The sequence below is a fragment of the Xyrauchen texanus genome, chromosome 2 (genome assembly GCF_025860055.1).
Source record: "Xyrauchen texanus isolate HMW12.3.18 chromosome 2, RBS_HiC_50CHRs, whole genome shotgun sequence".
NCBI lineage: Eukaryota > Metazoa > Chordata > Actinopteri > Cypriniformes > Catostomidae > Xyrauchen > Xyrauchen texanus.
The window spans coordinates 43,687,394-43,700,732 of NC_068277.1; the positions used below are offsets into that span (position 1 = coordinate 43,687,394).

Sequence of the window (13,339 nt, forward strand, 5' to 3'; positions counted from 1 at the left end):
TGTTCCGTGGTAATTCCATGGTTTTCTTTAAAGTATCTTAAAGTACCTGATTAACACCATGTATATGAAAACTATACATCAAAGTACCATGATTTTATAATCTAAGACCATCAATTTGTAGTGCTGTAGTACTGCCACAGGATTTTTTGTAAGGGTCCCAGCATGTTTAGGGACATTTTGTTCATACTGCACTGGATTAATCCATCCCAGCCTCACCAGACCCCAGGAGAGATGGAGAGACATAGCGCAGCATTGGCAGTCGGCCAGGCAAATATCCAAAATAATAATCAGCAGATTTCAGCAATTTCCCCACCCTCCTCCAGTGCAATATACCTAATTCTCTCCTTTGCTTTTGTCTTTATGTGTGCATGCTTATAGACATACTGTTCTTATGTAGTATATATCAAGATAGATATATGGATAGACATGTTCGTTAATTTGAGCTTTTATTGAATGCAATGGAAAAATGGGTTCACAGAAAATGGATAGAACAAAAAATCACTTGTGCTGTGTCAGTGCTCAAAATTGGCCCATTGATTTTCACATAACAAGGCTGACCACACAAACATGGCCACCTCATCTATTGTTCACCCCTCCTCCTGTGAGTCAGATAACGCACCACCTAAAATCCAGCTCACATGGCAGATAAGACACTGGAGAATGAATGCAGTATGCATGTGACTAAATGTACTGATATTATAGCAGGGCATTTATGAGAGGCTTTATGTCACCTCTGAATGGATCTGGGATTCTGGAATCCATATTAATGATGAAGTGCTGCCCTGTTCAGCAGTTCTGCCAGAATCCAAAGGAAATGGATTCTGGACATGGATATCTAGGTTTGGTACAGCATCATGCGAGGATGTAAATTACTTTCCATGCAACATCCTGAAGAACATTATGCAAAGCCTGGAGATCAGTGTTGTTATGATAATAATTGCACAAAGAATGTGAGTGGCAGCCTTTTAAATACCATGCACAGTGAGGGAAAGAGCATGAGGTGAGGATCTGTTGCAAAGTTAATGCATTAATCTAATTGAAACCACATTGACATGTTTGTAATGGTTTGCTCCACTTGACGCTTTGGCAATGTTGATACAGCTGCATGGCACACTGCACTCCAGGACTGAACTTCCTTCTCTTCACATTTTGGATCTATGGCTCTCTGTTGTTCCTTATCTTCTTCCACCCCAAAGGAAAATCCTATTGTTCAGAGGTTGACATTTTTAGATCAAGAGACCTAATGGAGCTCTTACATGTAGCTCTCAATGTCTCATTTCAGCATCAATATTGTCTAAAGAAACAAATAAGCAAATCACTGACATAGAGAAAATACAGAGTCGAATAATCTATTCGGTTGCAGTGGATAGCATTAGTTCAATTCGTTTTGGAAGATTTGAACGAGAAATGTCTAAGTCTAAACATCTAAGAAAAGAGAGACTTGAGAAAAAAAATATGCTAAATAGTTTATGATTTTTTGTACCTATATGATTACAGCTGCTACTGAGGGACAAATATTCAGTCCATTTTAATGTTCATCCATATTACAGCAGGATTTATGTTGTGGAAAAAGGCAATCCAAAGAAAAACACATAACCATGTGAAACTGAACTTCCGCATGTTTATTAGTCTAGCAGAACCAGCAAGCAGAGCCAATATTGGTGAGGTGGTAAAAGTGAATTTTCTATTTACGGCAGGTAATGAGCCTGACTAAAAATCTAATTTAGCTACTGAGAGAACCAAGGTCATGAACTTTTACAAAAACAGTCATTGCGGTACAAAGGGAACAATGAATATGGACACCATATTGCAAAAGGGGCTTCTCTTCGATTTGCTAGATGGACAGGGAAAGACTTGATATACTTTCAATGTCACGTTTGGTCCAGAAGGGGTACATCTCCTTTGGGCAATTTCCATTCGGTTGATAAAGCTGCAGGCAGAACACAACAATCCTTCAGCATTCATAAACATGGCCTAGATAGAGAGCACTATCCTCACGTGTCACAGAAAAAGTTTCATAACTCGTCATCTATTTATATGTGAGTGAGATGAGAATGTTATGAACATTTTACAGAACCAGTCCCTGGGAAAACAATGAAGTAGTAACTGATCAACATGGCCTGGTTCCTTATTAACATCGTCCTCCTTGAAAGATAAATTTAAGGAGAGCCTACAGCTATGAATTATTCACTCTTCAATGGAATGTGCATGCAAACAAACAACAACAAAAAAAGTACATTGTAAATAAGGGGATGGGTGCCCTCCACTGGATTTGGGCTTTAAAACACACACGAATGTACAGAGAGGAGTAGTATTCCTGGATAAACTAAGAGGGCTTTCAAAGAGGATACAAGATTTGAGGATGGTTGAAAATAGAACAAGTTTATGTGCCACTTATTGTGTCTTTCCTCCGTCTAGACTCCCCATGAGGAAAACCAAGCTATTCTCTTCAAACCACAGAATGCACTCTGCTTTTAGACAGGCCATAGAAACACAGCACTCCACCCTACAGCAGGAAATAACTCTGTAATCTACTCAAACAGCAGCTCACCGCAGAAAGACCTTAGGACAGCAGGGACATGTTGAGTAAAAATGATATAACAAAAACAGTAGTTCTCCAGCTACTATGTAAAAATGTCACAGTTCTACAATGTAAGCTGGGCACATCATCTGATTACTGGCAGAGGGAACGATCCAAAAAGAAAACCATATAAACAGCTAAATTGCTGGTGCGGACATTTATGAAAATTGTTTCGCCAGGCTGCTTTTATTTTTATTCAGGCAGCTGAGTGCCAAAACTGGTCATGCTATGTGCCTAAATGTAACATTAAGCCGGGCTGCACAGATGAGCCAAGTCACCATGGTTTGTGACCGTGACTTCATATCAACAGATTTGTTTTACATTATAATACTTAAACCACTGCACTGGTGACACAAGAGAGACATTCAATCTTCTGTTTAACCATATTCATCCATGTGAGCAGAGTTCTCAAACCCCACACAAAAGCTTTGAAGATACATGGTTTATTCAGTATGCAGCATCAGTTCTGGTGTGAGCTAAGTGCAACACAATCAATCAAATGTAGGTTTAAACAAACTTGAGCACCCATTTGATGCAAAAATTTAACCGAAATACAACATTTTGTGCATTCAGCAGGGTAACACTTTGATTAAGGAATGAAAAAACTGATGGGGAAGATTGCTCTATAGCTGAAAAGTAGCAGAGGTCTGAGACATGGCGTTATAGATGAACGTGTTGTTGAAAGGAACAAACTGGTGTGTGATGATTTTAATGGCTTCTTGAGCTGCTGATCCTACAACAAAAGGGGACAATTAGAGCTCAATTTGCATTGGTTCGTATGATTTGTTTTTACACTATAAAATCCACAAAGTATAGTTGGCCATTATATTCACCTCCTGTATAACTGTTAACACTCACCTCCCATAAAAGCTGCGATTGTGTGTGGCTCAGCAGCTCCATAACGGCAGCTGGAAGATATGACAATAACATTTACACTTTGATCATATAATTATAAACCGAGGGGGACCCTGTGATTTTTTATTGTCAATATCATTAAAAATATTTAGCACAGATATTAAACAAATACATATTGCTTCAAACCAAAAAGGCCTAAATGTGGGCTTAAACTTACAACTCATAGATGTAGTCATCTTTCACATTGACACTTAGACTGTACTCCTGTAGAAGACTGTTTACACACTGCTTGAGTTTATTAATGTCTTCTTCCACCTGGTAATTGTAGACACCTGGGAAAAACAGCAAAAGTGCAGTTTATAATATCAATGACAGATTTACTGTATAACACTACAATCAGCTGTTCATCGTGTCCATGTGAATCTGTTTCCTCCACAATTTTCTGTCTTTGGCGAGAGTTTGCCAGCTGTTGAGAGGAATCTGTTTTGCTTTTAGATTTCATTTTATAGTGTCTTTGTAACGCAGTTTGGGTCTGCCTCTGCTGCGAAACCCTTGTGAGTACAGGATTAGTTTGGGTAGTCTGTGGTCATCTAGGATGACATGACCTGTCCATCGCAGATTTCGCTGGACAAGGAGTTCATACATGCTTGGTAAAGTTGCACGCTCAAGGATGGAGTTGTTTGGTATGTGTTGCCACCATTTGATGTTCATTATCTGCCGGAGCTGCCTCATCATGAAAGCATTTAGCTTGTGAGCAGCAGCCCTGTATACAGTCCAGGATTCGGCCCCATAGAGAAGTGTTGGGAGCACAATGGCCCGATATACTGTACATTTTGTTCTCAAGGTGAGGTGTATGTTCTGCCAGACCCTGTCCTTTAGTCTTCCAAATGCTGCTGAGGCTTTTGATTTTTCCGTAATTCCAGCTCTGCATCCATTTTGTTGTCACCGCTGACAGTGGAGCCGAGGTACCTAAATTGGTGCACCTGCACGAGGTCTTCTCCATCTATCTGAATGATGTATTACTGTACTGTATTACTGTATATTATATATATATATATATATATATATACTGTCGATTTAACATGGTCATTTATTGTGATTAATCATATAAAAATGAATAGGTAACATTTGTTTTACACAATTAATCATGCCCCCGATGTGTATGTAAATACTTTTCAGCTACAGAAATACTCAGACCAGCACCTCTGTCACCAACAATAATGCCAGTCCAAATCACTGAGATCACATTTGTTTTCCATTCTGATGGTTGATGTGAACATCCTGCATGACCCATTTCTGCATGATTTGATCCATTATACTGCTGCCACATGATTGGCTGATTAGACAAATCACATGAATAAGTAGATTCATGTGATTAATAAATTGGCCGATGAGTGTATATGTATGCATGTATGTATATATATATACACACACACACACACACACACTGAAAAGCCACAACATTAAAACCACTGACAGGTGAAGTGAATAACATTAACTCATTAAAATGTCACCTGTCAAGGGGTGGGATACATTAGGCAGCAAGTGCACAGACAGTTCTTGAATTTCATGTGTTTGAAACAGGATCAGAGCATCTAAAAAAAATGCAGGTCTTGTGGGTTGTTCCCAGAATGCAGTGGTTAGTACCAAAAGTGGACCAAGGAAGGACAACTGGTGAACCGGCTACAGGATGATGGGCACCCAAGGATCACTGATGCATGTGGGGAGCGAAGGCTAGCCCATCTGTCTGATCCCACAGAACAGCTACTGTAGCACAAACTGCTGAAAAACGGAAGGCATCTATAGTGTCCATGTGAGCATCAGAACTGGACCAATGGAAGAAGGTGGCCTGGTCTGATGAATCACATTTTCTTTAAGATCACGTGGATGGCCAGGTGTGTGCATCATTTACCTTGGGTAGTGACAGCAGCAGGATGCACTATGGGAAGAAGGTAGGCCGGCGGAGGCAGTGTGATGCTCTAGGCAAAGTTCTGCTGGGAAAACTTGGGTCCTGGCATTCATGTGGATGTTAATTTGACATGTACCACCTACCTAAGATTGTTGCAGACCACATACATCCCTTCATGGCAACGGTATTCCCCAATGGAAGTGGCCTCTTTCAGCAGTATAATGTGGGCCGTCACACTGCAAAAATTGTTCAGGAATGATTTGAGGAACATGACAAAGAATTCAAGGTGTTGGCTTTGCCTCAAAATTCCCCAGATCTCAATCCGATTGAGCATCTATGGGATATGCTGGACCAACAAGTCTGATCCATTGAGGCCCCACCTTGCAACTTACAGGACTTAAAGGATCTGCTACTAACATCTTGGTGCCAGATACCACAGGACACCTTCAGAGGTCTTGTGGAGTCCATGCCTTGACGGGTCAGAGCTGTTTTGGTGGCACGAGAGGGGCATACACGATATTAGGCAGGTGGTTTTAATGTTGCAGCTGATCAGTTTGTATATCTATATCTATCTATTCAGTTACATCATAGTACACTAACAATGGAAAGGTCCTGTGATGTATGAGAGGGTAATACCAGAGTACTAAATGATTGCCATATAATTGTACCACAGTCTATTGAATTACCATGTAGTAATGTGGTGGTCCCATGGAACAATTTCGTTAGTATAGTGATAAATCTATGAAAAAAGTATTGAAGATGTTTTTCAAAATCCAAATTCAGAAAAAAATTTGTGAAGAGAAAGGACATTCTTTGACAAATTGATGGATTTTTTTTAAAACACTGTCTATGCATGTCCATTTAGCTAACTCTTCTGACCTGGGTAACGGGAGTGTTGCTGATAGAAACGATCGACTGAGCGGAGCATGAGGTAGAGCACCATCTCACTGTCAGGGCTGTCCATACAGGATGCTGTGGAGGCAGAATCAACTACTTAAAACCCACATAACAGTGAAGCTTGGATGTACACAACATGGAATGAACAATCAGAATCCTTATTGGAAAGCTAACTATTGCATAATCTTTTAAAGTGTTACCAGAGCTACAGATAGGGAAATTTAAGCCTTACTGATTTCATCTTTGGTAAAAGTGTCCACGCTGTACTCCTCTGCCAAAGACCTGCAACGCACCACTCTGAGGAATGCTGCGTTCTTACCTGCGGGACACAAAACACCAACACTTACATTTAATTGCAGTAGGGCAATTTATTTTCAAAAATGGTTGGGTCCATGAATGCTATCATTATTAATCCAGACTTGATCTTGATATAGTAAATAGCAGATTGTGGGATTTTGCCAAATGTACTGAAAATGTGGCTCATCTAGTTTCATGAAAACTCCCAGGCTTAAACAGATAAACAGAACCAAGTTCAGTTTATAGGAGTAATGTGCATGCTGAACAAGCAGTACTCACAAAAGAGCTTTATTTCCTGTTCGGAGATGCTCTCTGGAGGCTTTGAAATAAACAGATAGTAATCATTAGTAGCAGCATGTAGCCAATATACCTTTAAATGGCAACTTTAATCTGAAGTATTAATGTGCAATTCAAATAAATAAAATGCTGTTCTTACAAATAAGTTGCTTATTTAAATACCTTTCCAACTGATTGTAGAAAAGATTCAACATGTTTGGACACCTTTGCTGCGTCCGTCATTGCTTTCTCTCTATAGCTGAAATTTAAAGTGTGAAACAAATAGCTTATAATTTTATCAAGCTGTCACGACGAATGTCTCTCGAAGGAGTGCTTGAGTTCTGAAATCATTCGAAGTAAACAGAGGCATATGCAGTCACTGTATGTGTCTAAGCACATAGGGCTCTATTTTTGTAACCGCGCTAGGTGCAGCGTCTTATTCAATTTTTGCGAGAGCGCTAATTGTAAGTGCAATTTTTGTGCCAATGCAAAGCACAAATGGCCGTAGTTGGGAGTGTTTGTGCTATCTGTTGACGTATGCATGCAAACTGTGGGTGTTGTATTGTATGTTAATGTAAAGTTGCGCAAATAGGTGGAAATAGGTCATTGCGCTAAGATATCTGAACCACGTCAAATCACGGCGCAAAGTCTAAACTCAGTTCTTGTATTTGCAGTTTGGCGATTCCACCAGCAGATGATATTAAACAGCTATCGATCACTTAATAGTCCCCGATTTGTGTACCAGTAGATTAATATGATTCATAACAATAATACATTTATTTTGTTTAGCACCTTTCCAAAGCTCTTCAGAAATTAAACAAAACAGAGTAACACAGTAACAATCAGCTATATATTTCAAAACAATGAACAACGGAAGGGCAGCAAAGTATAAGTGATTTTCCATCACTAAGCCGAATGGTTCTGAGCATGTTGAAGAATGGTTCCAGTACCATTTCCACTTGAGCACGGTACGATTACAAACCGTTCTTGGCACGGATTTCACAGCACGGTTAGCGAAAACCATTCGTCCTGAACTTATGTTTAAAATGTTCCCTTAACGGACGAGCAGAACAAGAGCTAAGAGTCCCAGAGAGACAGAGAGAACACATACAACGTTGTGGTCTAGAGCAGCTCAGCCGACAATATGGTGAAAGAGCAGAGGATGCCTAGAGGCATGACAAAACACAAACATCATCAGTAGTATATTTTACTGCAATACACCATCGAACTTGAATGATGGCAGTCAAAATGGGAGAGAGTTTTTGTGCAAAAGTGCAAAAGAACATAAGATACAAATGGTCCATATTCCATATTTCTAATGCATTGCAAACAACCCTTTTACAACCAAATTCTTATGAATAGGCTATATCGATGTTGCTTGATAGGCAATGAGAAGATGCAGACCAGCAATAACCACCGAAGAACCTCTGGAAAAAAAAATGCACTTGACCCAGCCCATTAGTGCTTTGCGTGCACGATTTCCCACTTGCACCTAGGGTTAGCACATGCTTGCAAAGTCAGTGGGCATGGTCATGAAGTTTTGGTATTTTTGTGCATGTATGACACATTGCATAGCGCTACGCTTAAGACATAGTGCTCTTAAAATAGGGCCCATAATGTTTTTCCATTATGAGTGGTCATCATGTAAATCTTTTACATTTTTTATTTCCCCATCCTTCAATAACATCCTCTGCAAAGTCTGCATCACATTGTGACGTTTACAAAACTGAACTTGCCAAAATGTGCTACTCAAAGTGTTAAGATCAGACTGAAATGATTAGGGTCATTGTTAAAATAAATGTTAGCCACCCATTTTTTAACATTGGGATTCATAGTGGCAGGTGATATACACAACCAAAGAACAGCACAAAATTTGAATGAGTTTTCTATATTTTAGTCTTATCGTTATTTTTCTGGTGTTAGGTGTTACAGTAGAAGCATCTATCATGCTTCCTTCATCTTACATGACTTGATGGGCCACATTTCTAAACACAGAACAGGGTTTGTTTACATTTAAATGTGGATGACACTCATTAATGAATTTGGGTTTTAGGATTTCAGAAAAAGACATTCTTGGAACTTATTTTCCATGATCTGTCTGTTAATACACGCTAAAACTTATGGTATAATTTCATAGCATAATGGACTCTATTCTAACAAGATCAAGGATAATTTGATTCCTCAGCAGGATATGGCCCCTTTAACATTCAGTAAAGAAAGTCACCGAACCAGAAACAACTGCTTGTCATGATTCATAGTTAAGTGCATGCCAATTAATAATCACAATACCAAAAAAATGAAAACGTACATGTTTTGTAAACTGATGAACTTGTCAGAATCAGCAATCATGTCTGGGATGGTTCCTCGTACAGGGAGATTTCCATTCCCCTCATTTCGAACAAAGTCCCTCACCCCACGAGCCATAACCCAGAAGGATGGGCTCTGTGTAAACATGTACAAATATAATATACCTATTTTAGGGTAAAAAGAAATAACTAAACAACATGAGAGCTTCTGCCGATGTTTACATTTATTGAAATGACCACATATGTAACAGATCAATTTATGTTTTTCACATATGATAAACAAGGCAGATAGCTTACCTGTGAGGTAATGTTTTCACACTGCTCAGCATTAAATATGTCCTCCACTGCACTAGAGACCTACATCACAGTGAGACACAAAAGTCAATACAAATGAGATGTACAGCACGCAGACCACAGCTCTCCAAAGATGAGATCTACTGTACCTTGGTGGGGTTCAGAGCTGTGTTCACGTTCTTGATTGCTTCCTCAAAGTTCTGTTCATCCTCAGGCGTTCCGTTCTCATTCTTAAGAGTTCCTGAGAAAACAGAAATGATGGGAGACTCATAAAAAATAACCCCAGAAGTGAGCAGAAAAAACAACAACCTCTCAACCGCATTACCTTCTCTGATGAGTTGTCTGAAAGCTTCCTTTTCCTTATAATTCTTCGGTAACTGAGAGTTGTGCTGGATCAGATAATATACTTTGAGAAAACTTAGGAGGACTTATACACAAAGCTTAAGAGAGTTTGTCAAGAATTACCTCACTACACCACTTTTCCAAGTATTTAGCAACCACGATGATCCATGGTGTATGACTGTGATTCTAAAAACAAAAATACAAAATATGACTGCAATCACTTTACATGTAAACGCAAATACAGGCAAAATCTATTAAGTTAGGTAATATTTGTCTTGGTTACCATCATCATCTTTAATCTCACCTTCTTCTCCATGTTGTCCAGGTCATAGGACTCTACATGGCTTTTGAGCTCAGAGAATGGATGGTCTAGTCTCAGGTCCTCTAAAGCATTATCTGGGTGAGACTCAACTACTATGATGGAAGACACAGACAGACTGCTTTATCATTTTAACCGAAGTATCAATGTATATAAATGTTAAGGAAGTGCAAGTCTACATTCAAAATTGACAAGTTTGTGGTTTGTCTGAATAACCACCAGACACTGATTAGAGTGTTTCTTATGGATATATGCATCCAAGTGCCTTCAATGAAGCAACTGAAAAATATTTCTCAACATTCAAAAGTTTTAGAACCACAACGTATTTTGGTTTATTCTTTTACCTGTGTGTTCTTTCACAACCAGCCTCATGTAACCAATAAGTCCATATGTCTTACACACAAGGAATGGCACACCAGCCTCCCATAACACAGTACCAAGCCTCAAACATGTGCTGTGAAGACGAAGACAAAATTAATTAACATATGCCAGCTTTGATGAACCAGCATCTACAAACCATCAAACAGTTATCTTATGTCTCTTTTACTTTACATGTTTTAATAATGAGCTTAAAGGAATGGTTCACCCCCCACCAAAAAAAACAATATAAAAAATCTTTCAATTCAAAATTTCCTTTCATCTGCTTTACACAAACAAAGTTTTTAGAACTTTTCTATCAGCTCAGTAGGTACATACAATGCAAGTGAATGGTGACCAAAACTTTGAGCTCCAAAATTCACATAAAGGCAGCATAACAGTAATTCTAATGTACTCCAATGGTTTAATCCATGTCTTCTGAAGCGATCCAATTGTCTTTGGGTGAGTACATACCAAAATGTAACTCAGTTTCTACTGTACATCTGGCCACTACAGTCTCTATAGGAACGAGCATGATTTTACGCTTCATTACACTTCCTAGTGCTTGATGCATGCTCAGAGCACTAGATGGCACTAGGAAGTGTAATCAAGCTTAAAATCATGATGATGTCTAGATATATAGTATACATTAAGTTACATTGTTGTCTTTTCTCATCCAAAATCAACTGAATCATTACAGAAGTCATGGATTAAACCACTGGAGTTATATGGATTCAAATAGTTGGTCATGATTCACTTACATTGTATGGACCTACAGAGCTGAAATATTCTTCTAAACATATTAATTTGTGTTCAGCAGATGAAAAGTGATGCACATCTGGGATGACATGAGGATGAGAAAATGATGAGATAATTTTCACTTTTGGGTGAACTATCCCTTTAATAGGCACCCATGAAAATTATAGGAACAATATAGGCTATACAGATTTGAATAAGGTGTTTTAAGAGTCAAGGGAATAATACCTTTCTGGAAGCTGGACACCAATTACCAGACTAAATCTGTTAAAAAACTCCCCATCATTGTCCAAAAGTTTATCAGGATTCTGAGGATTCAAAATAGAAATGAGTCTTTTGAAAAGATGAATGAACATGATGACATATACGTAGCAGACATGAACAAACACTCTGTTTTAAAAGACTGACCTCCTCCACAAAGTTTCCAGACACATCTCTGTTGAGCTCCTGCAGCAGTTCAGTAGCAGCCTGAGCTCTGTTCTGAAAGATAACCACAACATGATTCAGTCACAACATACACAATGTCACTATGTGGAAATATGTCACACTAGGTTTAGAGAATATTTTGAATGGAGCCTCTGCACACAAGCTCTGCTTACCTGTCCAATACTGCTGTTACTGAGAAAAAAGCTGCAAAAGAAAATTCAAAGCATGATCAGGTCTGAATAATGAGCAAAATCCATATTACGAGAGTGCATTCTATTGTCTGTAGATGTATCTGTGTACTGCTCTACATTTACTAAAATAATCATTTTAGTATAATTGGAAAAGTATGGAAATGGTTTGGAATGATTGGTAATAAATGTACTTGTTCCCAACATCCTCCCCTGACACTTTGTGTCCATCCACTATGGTAAAAGCTCCAATGCCTAAGAAAGACAGCAGAAAAATATAATGTCAAACCATCGACACATACTGATGCAACTGTGTGTCATGATTTGAAGTGTACAGTGAGAAACACTGATACCTGGCAGCACAAGGTTCTTGAGTATTTCAGTGCCAGATGCCGTGGCATTGATGAGACAAACATGGGCATTTTCAAGCGCTTCTTGTCCATGATCTCCCCACAACCTGAAACAAATACATAATATTGCCACTCAAAGATTAGAATGGAAGTATTGCTATAATATAACATAATCTGAGACATGCAGGTAAGACATCCAGTGGTTTCCAATCAGGGACAGTTTGCTAGTCTAAACACAAATTAGATGCATTATTGCTGTCAACCGAACTAAAGCATGATGAATTGCCCAGTACAGCTATCTGATGTAAATCTGTAATTGTCAAAGCTGGTTCTAACGCTTTGACAAGTGTATTCAAGAGTTAATGTAATAGGAAAGGTTAAAGCTAACGTTGAAGGATCACCGTTGTGCATGCAAACTGCAGCTATCTGTGTTTTGAAACACCGACTTCTGTTTACCTGAGCTGTCGATCATATTTCTGCTCTTTGATCGTTTGGTCTGTCATGGTCCTCTGTCACGGTGGCCGCTCGATCACACACCGCCGCTGTTTCACTATTTTGAGATTGAAAATCGCAGATTCGATACTTGCAGGCGTTCATGTTCTGTTTGGCCACAAGATAGAGCTATTGAACCTCGCAGCATCTTTGGCGTCCTGGGAGCGCCTCTTACATCTAAAAAATACTACACGGAGAGCAACGATTGCAACAGGACGTATGTGTCTTGGGAAGCGTATTTAAAAAAATAAATACAATTTGTATTAGTTATTTTTTTAATTTTACACGGCGTCTCAATACGCGACACCCTCAAACAACGGCCAAATACCTAGATCTAGCGCATATTTACATAGAAAAACAATCGAAAATCAGCGCAAACAGATAAAAAAAAACGCGTTCGGCTTGAACGGCCCCTAACATTAAGGGGGTGATAAAATGGACCGCAAGAGTCTCAATGTAGCTAAATTACAGAATGAAGTTATTCTATTATTGATTGAAATGTTTATTTTATTTTTACTAATGCGGACATTTCGTTACAGAATATGATGATTTTAAAACAATAAAAAAATAATAATCTTCACGTCCCTTCACAAAATAGCTAGGCCTACAGATTATAAAGAAAAAGTGCAAAGAGATGCTTGGAACTCACTGAAAAGGTATCAAAAGGACATTTTCAATGACTCGGTGGAACCCC

General features: G+C 38.9%; 1 protein-coding gene across 2 annotated transcripts; it reads right to left on the reverse strand.

The window, feature by feature from the left end:
* Positions 1 to 475: 475 nt before the first annotated feature.
* nae1 (nedd8 activating enzyme E1 subunit 1) lies at positions 476 to 12,739 on the reverse strand. Of its 2 annotated transcripts, none has more exons than XM_052154107.1 (20): positions 12,610 to 12,739; positions 12,157 to 12,260; positions 11,998 to 12,058; positions 11,789 to 11,819; positions 11,598 to 11,669; positions 11,418 to 11,497; positions 10,421 to 10,530; positions 10,062 to 10,168; positions 9,881 to 9,943; positions 9,741 to 9,804; positions 9,565 to 9,656; positions 9,419 to 9,478; positions 9,124 to 9,257; positions 6,999 to 7,074; positions 6,819 to 6,858; positions 6,475 to 6,561; positions 6,225 to 6,317; positions 3,654 to 3,768; positions 3,440 to 3,489; positions 476 to 3,314 (listed from the first exon to the last, which is right to left on the reverse strand). In XM_052154107.1, exons 1-20 carry the CDS (start codon positions 12,654 to 12,656, stop codon positions 3,205 to 3,207), a joined length of 1,596 nt encoding a protein of 531 aa, XP_052010067.1. In that variant the 5' UTR covers positions 12,657 to 12,739; the 3' UTR covers positions 476 to 3,204. The 2 variants fall into 2 exon arrangements, with proteins under 2 accessions (XP_052010067.1, XP_052010057.1); XM_052154097.1 differs by having other exon boundaries at positions 10,062 to 10,171.
* Positions 12,740 to 13,339: the final 600 nt, after the last annotated feature.